Source organism: Quercus lobata, chromosome 6 (assembly GCF_001633185.2).
Source record: "Quercus lobata isolate SW786 chromosome 6, ValleyOak3.0 Primary Assembly, whole genome shotgun sequence".
In the NCBI taxonomy this organism is placed as follows: domain Eukaryota; kingdom Viridiplantae; phylum Streptophyta; class Magnoliopsida; order Fagales; family Fagaceae; genus Quercus; species Quercus lobata.
Window position 1 is genome coordinate 7,502,175 of NC_044909.1, and position 15,231 is coordinate 7,517,405.

The 15,231-nt window shown below is 33.4% G+C and overlaps 2 protein-coding genes and 2 pseudogenes across 2 annotated transcripts; 3 read left to right on the forward strand and 1 right to left on the reverse strand.

Moving 5' to 3' along the window:
- Window positions 1-1,965: 1,965 nt before the first annotated feature.
- Window positions 1,966-4,665, reverse strand: LOC115951019 (probable histone H2B.3). The gene is made up of 2 exons (XM_031068333.1): window positions 4,432-4,665; window positions 1,966-2,109 (listed from the first exon to the last, which is right to left on the reverse strand). Exons 1-2 carry the CDS (start codon window positions 4,558-4,560, stop codon window positions 1,966-1,968), a joined length of 273 nt encoding a protein of 90 aa, XP_030924193.1. The 5' UTR covers window positions 4,561-4,665.
- A 5,335-nt stretch (window positions 4,666-10,000) lies between these two features.
- On the forward strand, window positions 10,001-11,551 carry LOC115950655 (divinyl chlorophyllide a 8-vinyl-reductase, chloroplastic). The gene has a single exon (XM_031067879.1). The coding sequence runs from the start codon at window positions 10,078-10,080 to the stop codon at window positions 11,338-11,340; it is 1,263 nt and encodes a 420-aa protein (XP_030923739.1). The 5' UTR covers window positions 10,001-10,077; the 3' UTR covers window positions 11,341-11,551.
- A 682-nt stretch (window positions 11,552-12,233) lies between these two features.
- Window positions 12,234-12,459, forward strand: LOC115951094 (annotated as a pseudogene).
- Window positions 12,460-15,057: 2,598 nt separating this feature from the next.
- LOC115951101 lies at window positions 15,058-15,205 on the forward strand (annotated as a pseudogene).
- Window positions 15,206-15,231: the final 26 nt, after the last annotated feature.

Below are 15,231 nucleotides of genomic sequence, written 5' to 3' on the forward strand. Positions count from 1 at the left end.
ACATAAAAAACCAATTAGGGAAAGAGATTATACCTTCATGCAAGATCCACATGGTGGAGGAAGAGACTCTTGATGGAGGTCCTAAGGGTGGAGGAAAAGAAGAGTTAGGAGAGGGAGAGTAAGTCTCACTCAATACTTTAAGTCTCAGGAAGACCAAGATATGACAAGACTACTCAACTTCACTAGAACTCAAGAAAAGAGAAGAGATGGGGTTTTTGTGTGTCTTAGAATGAAGGAGAGGTGAAATTTATATAGTAGTGATAGAGAAAATATGAATGGAAGACCATTTAATGAGAGTTGACAAAGAATCATGAACCTAGACCTCATTTTAGCCTTTGGGGAAATCTGATGTATTAAATGTGGAGATTGATGAGAGTGAGGAGCAAAAAAAGTTCGGTTTTCTCATAACTACTATAACAGCCTGTAGAGCCAACTTTGAAAAATCATATCTGACTCAATTTTGATCAAAATTGTCTCATTCTTATGCCCAAATTGAAGCCCCGAATGTCTAGTTTCTGGGAAAATTAACCTCATTCACAGATTCAAAATATCATGAGAGATATCGATGAAATAGTGAGCAAAAGTCATTTGTTAGAAAATGGTTTCAGCACAATTAACATTAATAGGTCCCAAATTAGCTCCCAATTAATATTAAATGGCTCCAATCACTCCCATTTCAGACTTAATTGGTTCCAAATTTACTCTAATTAAAAGATAATTGTACAAATTACTCATTGAATAATTAATATTTAACTATTTAGTTAATTAGGTGTGTGCAACCTTACTATAAAATGTAGTCCTAACCAACCAAATTATGACACATTATCGATCTCAAATTGATTATACTTATAACCAATTGAAATCAATTGTTCATAATTACATATAGTCGGACTCAATTTATGATAGTGTATCTTAGCCATTAAAACTTGATTTGATGATAACTTTCAATATGCTGGTCCGATTAGGGCTCATGACCAGTCGATTTGATCATTACAATATCAAGATCATTTTGGTGAAATGAGATTAATGATCTAATGACCAGAATCAAGATGCATATTTTCAAGGTGAAATTACCCCTTTACCCTCCATGTGAGGTTAAATACGGGTTGCAAAATAAGGTGTCAACAACAGTGTTGATACAGGTTGTAGGGGTTGTGGGGTTGAGTTGTGGATGGTGGCACACTATTATCTTCTTATTTTATTTTGGCGTAAATGCACTTTTAATCCCTACATTTTGACTTTTTTCCATTTGGTCCCTATATTTTAATTTTACCACTTTTAGTTCTTAAACCAATTAACGCGTGTTATTTTCGTCATTTCCGTCAGTCAATTGACGGAAATAGGTAAGGTGGCTGCTAGAGGAATTAAAATATTATAAAAAATGCCACATCAGCATCTAATTTAAAAAATATATATTATCAATTTTAACTAAATAAAAAAAGAAAAAACATAATTAAAAACTATAAGAACACAAAAACAAACCCAGAACCCAACGTAAACTCAAATTTAAAAACACAAAGAGCACAAAAACAAACAAAAAAGAAGGAATTCAAAATCCCAAAATGGTAGAACACACAAGAGCACAAACCCAAAAAAATCATACAAACCCATAAATCAAACACATAAAAATCATAAAAGAATATTATAATAAAACTTGATTGCTCAACACAAACCCAGCTCAACCACAAACCCAGCTCAAACATAAACCCATAACCAACCATAAACCTAGAACCAACCCAGAACCAAACACAAACCCAGAATATTGTAATATTATAATCGATTGCTCAACCACAAACCCAGCTCAACCATGCCAACACAAAACCAGCTCCATCCCTCTGTTTTGCCCTTTAACCTCCATATCTCATTTTTGTGGATCAAGCGCCGTTCAAGATGCTCTTAGCTTGTAGATCGGAGACTTCAGAAACCCCATCTCTTCCTCGTGATAATGGAGATGTATCGAGCCAATCACGATGACTCTTGGGTGAGCTTCTTAAAGATATCGTTGATGAAGCTGTTCATGATTCCCATAGCCTTGCTCGAAATCCCAATATCGGGGTGAGCCTGTTTGAGAACCTTGAAGAGGTAGATCTTGTAAGTCTCAATGCTTTTCTTGACTTTTGTCGAGGGGGAAATTGATGCTTCTATCTAAGATGTTGGGAAGCCAAGTCGAAACTCGACTATGGGCTCTTGAAATGGTACCTAAAGGCTTTCAATGTGATGACAATGCCTATCCAAGCAAGAAACAAAGGCTGCACATGACAAAACAGCAACAAAAGCCCAATGAAAAACAAGTTACAATACTTAATTAGTACATTAATGGTCCTGGTTCGATAGTTCAAATCAGTCCTCTAGTGGTATGGTATTATCTCCAGCAGTAGGGTAATTTCAGGTTAATAAGTGTGTTTACATGGTAAAAATCATATTTTTTTTCCTTATTATTATTAAGTCAACATGAGGGAGAACTTCCATAGTTTTCAAAACATTATGGTCTTTATCATAATAATAAACAAGGATTAAAGGCTCCATAGTTACAAATAAAAGAGGAAAAATATGATGGAATGAAGGGAAAGAAAGATCCCTAGCTCAATGCAGCAAGTATTAAACCAAGATTTTGGTGAGTATGTATGCATAAGGCATGAATGAGGTGAATGTGGACTATTTTGAGTGAGTGGGATAGGATTAATATTGAGATTGAAGCTTTTTATGAGTAATAGGCTGTTTGTGACTAGTTGGAGGACATTTTTGAGCTATGATTGTGTAAAGGGGGGGAAAGAATGTCTGAGATTAGAGGAATGTGGGCGGAAGGGATGAGTAGTGAGTTTAAAGAGAGCTAAACTATTAGCAAAATGGCAAATAGACCAGGGGTTTCAGAGGGAGTAGCTGCTGGTTTGTGGCCTGAGATGCTTATGCTTTTATAATGGAGTTTTTAGAGAAATATTAATTAACAAGAATCCAAAAAACGTAGCTCTGATTCAGGGGAGCCAGACAGCTGAATTAATAACTTGGATTTGGCCTAAAAATGGGAGATTTGCTTTTGAGGCTGCCTTGCTTCTTTGGGTAATGATGAGATTTTAGAGTTCTTTGCATTAAATGCCATGTTTTTTGGGGCTGAGCTTAATGAATGTGATTGAGGTGTGTATCAAGAGCGAATTCTAATGTTGCAACTGAGATTTGGACCCTAGAAAGTAGGATTCAACACTCCAAGCCAGGTGTCAAAGTTTAAGCTCATTTCAGAGGGTTCCGCTGGAGATCCTTTCATGCCCTACAAACCACATGTTCCCAATTTTTCCCCCCTTAGGATTCATGGGCTTGGCACATGAATCACGTCTTGAACGTTTTTTAACATTTATAGCATTAATTTGTTGAAATTTGTATAATTTGGTTTCAGCTCCCCTTCCGCTGGAGGTGCGGTCTTGAGGAAGATGATGGAGTCCCTTCATTCTTTTGACTTCAGCTAATATGACAGCCCTTGGGTATTGTTTACGTCAGGTAGAGGGTGGCAGAAAACTGATGGAACAGCTCTTAGTCCATTCTTTAAAAGGCTTGGTTCCCTTGTACGAGTCCCTAGTTGTTTTTTTTTTTGTTAGGAACGAACAAGGGCTATTTGCCCACTCTCCTTTGCCTCCTGCTGGTGCTTTTTGCTTAGACTTGCTCACATGGGTTGGGTTGTGTGCACATGTTGCCATGGGTTTTCATTCCTCATGGACTTTTATTAGTAAATGTTTTTGGGTTTTTCATAAATACATGCAATGGGCCTTTGGGCAATTGGTTGTAATGTTTGAAACAATAGGAAAAGTTTCAAAATACTTTTGTAAATAATATTTACTTTGATGAATTCCATGTTGCAATAATGTTCATGGTTTCTAATAATCGCATTATAACTTGAATAATGATCTTGTGGGTTTGAATGTTTACCATGAGTGTCAAAGACATATATTATGGATGTTGCGATGCAAATGATATCCATGTATTTCATGGGTTTATAATATGAGAAAATAATTTTCAAGATAACTCCCAATGAGTTTTTTTTATAAGACGATTGCCATGGTAATATTTTACCATGATATTTTTTCTTTGCCAAGTATTGATAATCTTGGGCTCTTTTATGACAAAATAGCACCAATGAAAATTGGGCTTTGATATTGCCAATGGGAATTGGACTTTGATTTTACCAATGAGAATTGGGCTTTGATTTTGCCAATAAGAATTAGGCTTTTGGATAGATAAATTGCCATGAGTTTAAATCATGAGTTTTGATTATGGATTTGAATTCTATTGATAAAATTGTTTTGCCATGGACTTGAATCATGGGCTTTTCAAATATTGCCAAATATAAGTATTCTTGGGTTTTAAATAGAATAGGATGTGTGTATTTGAAAGTAAATAGGTGGTACTTAAATAAAATTAGGTGTTAAAAAAAAGTACCCTTACAACTTTCTTCTTCTTCTTCAAATCGCTACCGCCTTCCTTTGAGATCTTCTTCTCAGCCTTCACCGGAGCTTTCTCCGCCGCCACTGGCTTCTTCTCCGTTGGCTTCTTCTCTGCCTTTGTGGGTGCCATTGATTTTTGAGAGAGAGTGAAAATTTTAGAGAGAGATTTGAAATGTGAAAAAGCTTGCAATGAAAAAAATGTGACGAAGAGGTTGGTGGGTTTGGGAGAGTTTATATAGGGAGGTGGAGTAGGTTCTTATTGGAGGATAGGATTTGTGTTTGAGCTGGGTTTGAATTCCTTCTTTTTTGTTTGTTTTTGCGTTATTTGTGTTTTTAAATTTGAGTTTGTGTTTGGTTTTGGGTTTGTTTTTGTGTTCTTATTGTTTTTAATTCTATTTTTTCTTTTTTTATTTAGTTAAAATTGATAATTTTTTTTTTTTAAAATTAGATGCTGATGTGGCATTTTTTATAATATTTTAATTCCTCCGACAACCACCTTAACTATTTCCGTCAGTTGACTGACGGAAAGGACAAAAATAACACGCATTAATTGGTTTATGGACTAAAAGTGGTAAAATTAAAATGTAGGAACCAAAATGGAAAAAAGCTAAAATATAAGGACTAAAAGTGCATTTACACCTTTTATTATTATTTTTTTTTTACAAGTGATGGTGGTTGGCAGTGGGATGAAAGTGACTGACAATGGGTTGAAGAGAGAGATTTACCAGTGTTGGTTGCTCCTGCAAGAATAAAGAAAAAATATAGTTGTAAAAATATTAGAATACTAGTTATAGGCCCGTGCGTTGCACGGTTTTATAAAAAAACTTATAAAATAAATGTATAAATAATTATATGTTTTAATAGATTCAATAAAGATAAAAGAAAAAATTATCAAGTGTAAATAATTATCTCACTAAAATAAGGGGTAAGATTTCTTTCTAAAACTAAATTAAATTGATAATTCCAAATTGAATACTAAATTGATAATTATTTTAAAAAAACGTACTAAACAATTGATAAATCTAAAATTAATATAATCTTGATAATTTTATAAATTAAAATTAAAGTTGATAATTCAAGAATACACGTGTAGAACATCTTGATAATTTGATGTAACATAAAAATAAAATAAGAAAATTGTTAAAATTAATCTATTAATTCTAACCATATTTAATCATTAATTAATTCTAAGACCCTAACCCTAAGCATGTAAATTAGATAAAAGCTAAGAAAATTAGTTTAAACAAAAGGCAACCAATACACAAAACCTAATCAATTTAATAAAAACAAAATACAAAAATAAAGAATGAGCCTTTAGAAACTTGACAATGTTTTCGAATGTTTTGAATTTATTAACTAAAATCACATGAAGACAAAAAACCAATAATAACACTAAAGAAAATAAACAAAATGAAAATAATAATAATAAAAGAAGAAAGAATGTATACCTGCTTTGTTATGGAATTTAGGTATTCACGTATTGAAATAAGTTTCACTCCAAAAAGGATATATAGGGTTATATATATTGGTAGAGTTCCATTTGAAATATAATTCATTTAAATCTTATTGAAATTAAAGATATCTAATCAATGTATTTGTTTTTATCCCATAAAAATTGGAATTAAAAAAAAGGTCATATGAAAAAAAAAGAAAAAAAAAAAAGAGTTGATTCAACATAACGTAACATATAAAAATTTAAAAATTAAAAAAAAAAAAAGAGAAAGAGAACGTAGTTGATAGCTATAAGGGATTTTGATATATATATATATATACACGTAGAAATTATTAAATTAATGGAGATATATACTATTTTTTGGAATAGATAGAGATTATCGAATTATTTGAGATATATATTATTTTTTGGAATAGATTTATATTAACCACATCAATCTTGAAGAATTTGGATTGTGCTTATCCCTTAATAATCAAGTTTTGTAGCTTGAGATTTTGATAGAATAATATTAAAATTTTGAAAATTTAGATGATAAATATTATCTAAATTAAATTTTTGTATGTTAAATATTATCCCCTAATTTAAGAAATATGTCCTAACAAATAAAAATAATAATGTTTATTAGATGATAAAGATTATCTAAATTAAATTTTTTTTTATGTTATATATTATCCCTTAATTTAAGAAATATATCCTAACAAATAAAAAAATAATGTTAATCTAATTTTATTTAATGATAAGAATGAATTAGAGTCTTGGTAGTATACTATTCATTATTAGTTCTTTAAAAACCTAAAAATTTAATAAAATTTCTACAATTTGGTGAAACCATGTGGCGCAACTATGGCATTTAAGCCCAACTTTTATTATATACTAGTCGCCAACCCGTGCTATGCACGGGAACTTACCTATTTGTGAGATAAACTAAAATAATTTTATAAAATCTTAAATTGATTAAAAAACTACACCATTGCATGATTTGCTTTTGTATAATTTCAATTTGTGTTACAAATTGACGAAGAAGCCATTGCTTGAACGTGCAATGGCTTACAAAAAATTTGCCAGACAATTTCAAATATTGCAAAAAAAATAACTCAAAAATTCATATATTAATTTTGTAAATAATTTGATAATTTTACTCCTTGTTAAGTTTAGACTAAACAAAAATAATTTTATGTAAATAAAATGATAATTTTATTTAAATATTGTGCTGACGTAGAAAATTGTGAGAGTTTCAGAAGTTTCAATTTGGAGAGATAGAGTTTCACTCTTTGTTAAGTTTAGATTAAAAAAAATTATTTTGGTTAAAAAAAAAATAATGAGTTTGAGTTTATGTTGGACTTGTCAGAAAGATAGAGTTTGACTCCTTGTTAAGTTTGAACTAAACAAAAATAATTTTATTTAAATAAAATGACAATTTTATTTAAATATTGCACTGACGTGGAAAATTGTGGGAGTTTCAGAGGTTAACAAAACTCCATAAATAATATTGCAATTATCATCTCCATAAAAATACATACATGCCGAAAAGATTAATACCACTACCATAGGTCCATTGGCAATGAAGTTATTTTCATAGTTACATATATGCCATGAATAAACAAATAAACAAATTGCAATAATGATTGCAATCTTATTTTCATAATAAATAAATAGAATATAGTTACCAATGTCAAATTCTTTTGCTATGAATCAAAAAGAGTAGAGAAATAACATAATACAACAAATCTTCATTATATAGTACATCATATATTTATTCAACATAAAACATTGAGTTTTATAAATCTTCTTTGCTTGCTCACATTCCCAACCACGTCTCTTGTGCTAAGATACCATAGATATTGCTTTTTCAAAATCATGAATAGACTTTGCCAATAAAGCCTTCTCCATGTCAAACCCTTTTGCTTTGCCTTGAAATAGTTCCTAGAAAACAGCTGCTTTACCCAAGTTAGGGGCTTTGAGAATAGAAGAAGATTTATAGTATCTGAGAAAGTGCGATTACCACAACATATTGGTGTTATTTTCATATATAACAAATAACGAAATGTGGAAACACCATTATTAAACAAAACCTATTCTTTAAACTCAGAAAGTATCATTAACAGGCAATTTTGTCAACTTCTTCTCTCTTTTCTTAAGGGAAAAAAAAATTGCTTTACACCTACCATAGGCAAAAGGACCATAATCCAAAGCTCTACCCAAATACAATTTAGGATAGTTAAGGACAACCAATATGAGAATCAACTTCAAAATAATTAAATAAGAAATAAAGACCACCATAGCTCAATTTTTAAAGTAGCTTTCCTCATAGACACATGCATAAGAAATCACTATATCAGACGCATAAAGAATCAACATTTAAAGCAACCCAAATGAGATTTCAAGAAAAATAAGCTTGATTATGAAACCTAGATGTCATAGTAGTGAAGCTAAAATTTTCTTAATTGTGACTTATGAACAATTATGAAGCATATATAAATCATTAAACAAACTTTTTTAAAAATCAATGACATAGATAATCCATTTTCACCACCCTTTCTTCTACCAAAGTTCCAGACTTGTCCTGTAAATTCACCTACTTGGCTGCCCTGTTTTCAATTGATATAATGGTGGTTAGGATGTTGAGAGATAAGTAGAGACTTTTTTTACTTTCAAACAGGGTATAATCAAGCCAAGTCTCACATGTGTATGAGATACAAATTGCAATGCCATCAACAGGATATAATATGTATGAGATACCCTCACTAAGATACAAATTGCAATTTGTATGAGATACACTTGAGCTATGGAAAATCTTTTCTAGGAGGGCATGAGTGAAAAAACGTGTATATAATATGTAAATACCTGGTCAATACCATATCTTAAAACAGGAGAAGCAGAGTAACCGTAAGATTTTCCATAGCTCAAGGGTATCTCATAAGATTTTCCATATTCAAGCCAAGTCTCACATGTGTATGAGATACAAATTGCAATGCCATCAACAGGAATAGACATAAACAGCAATTAAACTTCCTTAGCTCAAGGGTTCAATTGCTCCCCATATGCAGAATCCCACTAAGACCTAGCATCAAACACCTCACAGGCACAACCATTTAAATTGCCACAATTAAAAGCACAACCACCATTTAAAATTTCAGAGACAAGTAGGATAATTAATTGATATTTAGTTATAATAAAATATGAAGACGAAGCAGAAGAAGAGTTTGAAGAAGTTACCCATGACTGGATTAGATTACGGCTTGCTCTTGCTCTTCTTCATCATCTTCTTCTTTGACAAACTTTATCTTAACAAACTACATGCCTAAAAGAACACCATATGAGTTGTTATTTCAGATTAGTTTACATCCCCAAAATCACAGATCTTCAAAATCATTTTTTGCTTTTGGGTTGTGGGTTTGATATGGTCTGATTATGGTGGTTTACATCCCCAAAATCCCAGATCTTCAAAATCGTTTTTTGCTTTTGGGTTGTGGGTTTGATATGGTCTGATTATGGTGGTTTGTTGGTTGCGGTTGTTGTGGGTGGTGGTGGTGCTGTTGCTGCTGCCTGCTGAGTTTTGGTGGTTGTGGGTGGAACGGGAAAGGAGAAGGGGAACGGGAGCAATAGGGTCCGAGGAAGGAGATCTCTGTTAATATGTAGGTATTGTGGGTTTTGATTGAGGAATTTGTGGGTATGGTGGGAAGGGCATGCATTTTGGTGTTTGGTGAACGAAAAGGCCAGAGCATCGTGAAAGAGTTTTGATGAAAAAGAAGGCAGAGCATCGGGTTTGAGTTTCAGAAAATTTTTATATCGGGTTTGAGTTTTAAAAAAGTTTTATTATTATTATTTTTTTAATATATTTTTTTAATATTATGCTAATGTGAAAAATTGTGGGAGTTTTAAAAGTTTCGATTTTATATATATATTTATATAGATAATATGATATGATTTGATAATAAGTGTATTGTAAAGTGGTAGGTTAAAAATAAAAATAGATAATTTTTTTTTTGAATACTTTTATTAAAAAGAAAAGAGAAAAAAAGAAAAGAAAAGAAAAGTAACTTTATCAATTACACGTCATCTCATCACTCGTAAACTCATTCACATCCACCTATCATTTGGATTCTACTCTGATAGAGTAAAGAGTAGGCACACAAAAAACCATGGACACCACTTCGCAAAATTCCTGTCTCACAATTCTGTTGAACTCAAAAAATGTCCCTTTGTTTCTCCTCCAGTTCACTATTCAATCTTCATTCTCCACCAAAGAATCAAAGCTTCTCAGCAAGGTTCTCTTCTCAATTCATCAACCAAATTCAGGTAAGCTCTTTCCCTTATGCTCTAAAGTATTCATCTTTAAATTTATCCCAACCCTTTAAGTGTAGCATTCAAAGACTCAAACCCGTTACAGCGTCAAAAGCTGGGTCTGTTGAAACCACCTTATCTTCCTTCAGAAACAAAAACCCAAAAGATATTAACATCTTGGTGGTGGGTTCAACTGGGTATATTGGAAAGTTTGTGGTTAATGAGTTAATTAGTAGAGGGTTCAATGTTATAGCCATTGCTAGAGAGAGGAGTGGGATTAAAGGTAAAAATAGCAAGGAAGAGACTTTGAATCAGTTGAAAAGAGCCAATGTGTGCTTTTCAGATGTGACCAATTTGGATTCTTTGCAGAAATCTTTGGAAAACTTAGGGGTTTCTGTTGATGTTGTAGTCTCATGCCTTGCTAGCCGTAGTGGTGGTGTTAAGGATTCATGGAAGATTGATTATGAGGCAACAAAGAATAGTCTTGTTGCTGGTAGGAACCGTGGGGCTTCCCATTTTGTGTTGCTTTCTGCAATATGTGTGCAGAAGCCTCTTCTCGAATTTCAGCGTGCCAAGCTGAAGTTTGAGGCTGAATTGATGAAAGAAGCTGAAGAGGATAAGGGGTTCAGTTATAGCATAGTGAGGCCAACTGCATTCTTTAAAAGTTTGGGGGGTCAGGTTGAGTTGGCGAAAGATGGGAAGCCTTATGTCATGTTTGGAGATGGGAAGTTGTGTGCTTGTAAACCGATAAGCGAGTCGGATTTGGCATCATTTATTGCAGATTGCGTGTTGAGTGAAGATAAGATTAACCAGGTACTGCCAATTGGTGGACCGGGGAAAGCATTGACACCACTAGAGCAAGGGGAGTTGCTGTTTAGGCTCTTGGGGAAGGAACCCAAGTTCTTGAAAGTGCCAATAGGGATAATGGATTTTGCTATTGGGGTTCTTGATTTCCTGGTTAAAATTTTTCCTTCTATGGAAGATGCTGCAGAGTTTGGGAAAATCGGAAGGTATTATGCAGCTGAGAGTATGTTGGTTTTGGATCCTGAAACTGGAGAGTACAGTGCTGAGAAAACGCCTAGCTATGGTAGAGACACATTGGAAGAATTCTTTAAGACGGTACTGAGGGAGGGAATGGCAGGTCAGGAATTAGGGGAGCAAACAATTTTTTGAAGTTCACGAAGTCATTTAGAGTTAGTAATTTCAATAGCTAAATTGGATCAACCAGTTCTGTAATACAGTCCACTTCAAGGTATTTGGTTTCTTATTGACTGTATTTTTATGAGTTTACAACAAGCTCTTTCCCAAATGTTAAATATTTGCATTATTATTATCTGCTGTGAACTGCTTTTGAATATAATAGCATTGTCATTGTTAATATATACCTGTATTGTGATCACTCACTGATATTTTTTCTTGTAACTGTAACTGAGTTTATTTGCTTCTCTACTGGTACATAGTTTGATTGGGATAACACCTAGAACATGTTAAAAGTGAGTTAGATACTTAGATATGAATAAAATTTTGCACCTCTCTTCTTTGTTTGTTTACATACTGTCTATATAACGGGACCAAGCGAATGAGTACATTTGAGTAGCGAAACCTCACTTTGAGATCTTTTTTGAAATCTTCTATCACCATGGTTATGTCAAATCATCATTCTAGAAACTAGAAAACAGGAGACGTTCATAATGATGTGCTTCTGTGTGCCAACGCACCTCCAGATGTGCTTCCTGGGCGGAAAACGTTGTAGATTGTAGGCATTTATTGTCGATTTTGAAACATTTGTTCAAGTTTTAATGTATAGCATTCAACACAAAAAATGCCCTGGTTTGTGCCTGAAAATTATACCAAGTCTTAGAAGAATCATGTCCCAGGTCTAAGGCTATGAAAGGCAGCAAGCCAATGAGGCACCTGATACAACGAGTCTGATGACCATATTATCCAAAAGATCTCGGCCTGGGCACATGTTCTATTTTAGCGTGTCTATGTCCCACATGGAATAAGTGAGAGAAGAGCAAAGCACAGATGAGCTATAAAAACAGAAGCAAGCTACAGTAAAAAGCATACCTTTCTCGGCCTTTCGGCTAAGATCAAGTGTAGTATCTGTTCTTCTCAGTTTAATATCTGATGCATGGCCCAATGGGTCATGTATCATGTGACCCAACCCATTGGGTCACATGATATTAAATAAATTTTTTATGGGGGGAAGGTCCGTAATGGTAGCTTGCTACTGGGGCCTTTAAGCGTCGCCCATGCTTTGCACTACTGCACGGGCCTGGCGCACCCCACCCAAATCTATTTTAAATATCGTTTTCTAGAAAGTCGGCCTATTAGTTCTCTTCTTTGAAGGAACTGTTAAGTCGTATTTGGGCTTTATTTTTGGTACGGTTATCATGCTGGTCCTTTAAGATGCTTTGCATTATTAGACATTGGCTCATAATTCTTCACTAAAAAGCATTACTGGTATTTATTTATTTTGGTTAAGAAAATAAAATGGGTTTTGGGTGAGGTTAATTATTATTATTTTTAAGTGGATGAGTATCTATTTATACTACATTTTATTAAGATATCAAAATTTATTGATTTTTTTAATTGTTTCTCTTTCTTCATACAACAATTACCATCCACTCTCTTCGTTCTAGTGAATGTAAAATGAATAGTGTTAAGTGTAAATTTTCATAAAAAGTGTAACAACTATGTATTTTTACAAGACTTTGCATGACCTGGTGCAAGTGAATTTTACGCATGATAGGCTAAAAATTTGTTCTATTTTCTTTTATTTATACAATCACTTATGAGTGCTCCTAAATCACTAACTGATATTGCCACCAAGATGGATCCTGCGCTGCTTGGTCAGCTATTACATCATGACTAGTGCCTAGACCATCAAATGAGTTAGGTATTGGCAAATTGGTTACTTTATGTGTCTATATTTTTTTGCAACTTGGAGATGCCTTATTAGCGTCCAAGCGGAAAGAAAGATTTCTGGCCGTGTTCTATTCTATAGTTACTTCAAATCCATGGATTTACCCACATTGAAAGTGAAGTTTGATTTGGACATGAAGAGTGCCAGATTGTATAACAATTAGTAAAATATAGCCAATTGAATGGCCTAAACTGCACCAGCATCAAGCAAGTGTCACTGTCACAAATCTGAATGCAAGATCACAGAGGTTCCTTTTGCTTTTGGTGAAATTATTACATCTCATATAAAAGTTCATAACTGCGTTTGCACATGGTATCACAATTACGTGAGAGAAAGGTGTAATACACTAATTGAACTGAGTAATTTTTCATTCTCTTAGTATGACAAAGTTTTACCTCCTAATCAGTTTAAAGAAAAATTTACATAGAAATTAATAAAATCATTCATATATAATTTTAGTTACAAAACTTATATAATGAGTCATGTAACATTTTAAATAATATGTGTACGACTCTGCAAGGCCCACTACTGCTCTCAATTTAATATCTCATATGTCACCCATTGGGCCACAAGATAATAAAGTGTGAAGGCCCAGCACAGTAGCTTTGCTACTGGGGCCTCTGCGTGTTGCCAATGTGATACACTACAGCATGGGCCTGGCGTACCCTATCCAAGTCTAGTGGAAAAATCTGCTATTTTTGTCAATTGGACCAAATTTCAAGACAGTTTTTTTAAAGCCCACTTGGTACCAAAAAGTCACGTGGCCCTACGATGCTACTACGCCACATCTCTCCTATGCCATTTTGGTATTGGAATTTAGGGTTTATTTGGGAACAACTTATTTAGTTGAAATTAAAAATTTTTTGTTAAAAGTATTGTAGATAAAGGTAAAAGTTAGCTGAAATAGTACAGTAGGACTCATGAATAATATCAAAAAGTACAGTGAGATCCATGAATAATTGCAAAAATAAGTTGAATAATAGTGAAAATAAACTAACTAGTAAAATAAGTTTAATTTAAACTCTAATTCCAAGCACAAACTTAAAGTGTAAAATAACCCGCATCTCTCATGTTATTTCTGAAGAAGTTTTTGCTATATATATTTGTCACTTGGATTTCATAGTAACCTTACATGTGGTGATGATACTTAAACATATATTCTTGAACAAACTTGTGAGTATGAGGCTTGATTTGAGTGTGTGTATGTATATATATTTCATGTTGGATTGCGTAAGTTTGTAATTAAGTTCATATAAGATGTCAAAGCAAACTGGTTGTACTGAATCGGAATGGTAAATGTTCTTTCTAATTTACATCAAATTCTGCGCCATATGATTATGTCAAGTGATCAGAGTATACTTTGTAGAATTCTGTTATTACCATGATTGAGTGGTCATAGTAGACAGCTTTTTTTTTTTTTTTTTTTGGTATAACATAGTAGACAGCTTTATCTATTCAAAATGATGTTGTTTCTTCGTGTGCTAAGTCAGCTCCAATGTTTCCTGCTTGGAAAGCCTTGTGACCATTTGTTGTCTATTTTTGATTCGTTGGTTCAAGTTTGTTATTATTATCCGCTGTGAACTGCTTTGTAATATAGCATTGTCCTTGTTGATATTTGCCTATATTTTGATCACTCACTGATCTTTTTTGGTTTTGTAACTGAGTTTATTTGCTTTTCCACTGGTACATAGTTAGATTGGGTTTACACCTAGAACATGTTAAAAGTGAGTTACATATGAATAAAATTCCGCACCTCTTTTCTTTGTTTGTTTACATACTGTCTATATATAGGGACCAAGCCAATGAGTAGTGAAGCCTCACTTTTAAGATCTTGTAGAAATTTTAATCTGCTATCACCATAGCTATGCCAAATTATCATAGTAGATATCTGTAGTTGTTTCCATATATTGTATTTCAAGCCAATGAGGACGCCTGAGTTTGACGAGCAGGGGAACCAAAAGATCTCAGCTATGTTCTATCAGTGTCTTAATGTCCCACATGATATTAACAAATTTTTTTATGGGGGAAGGTCCGCTAGTGTAGCTTGCTACTGGGACCTTTGAGCGTCGGCCGTGCCTTGCACTACTGCACGGGCTGGGCGAACCCCAACCAAATCTAGTCTTAAGCTTGGTTGG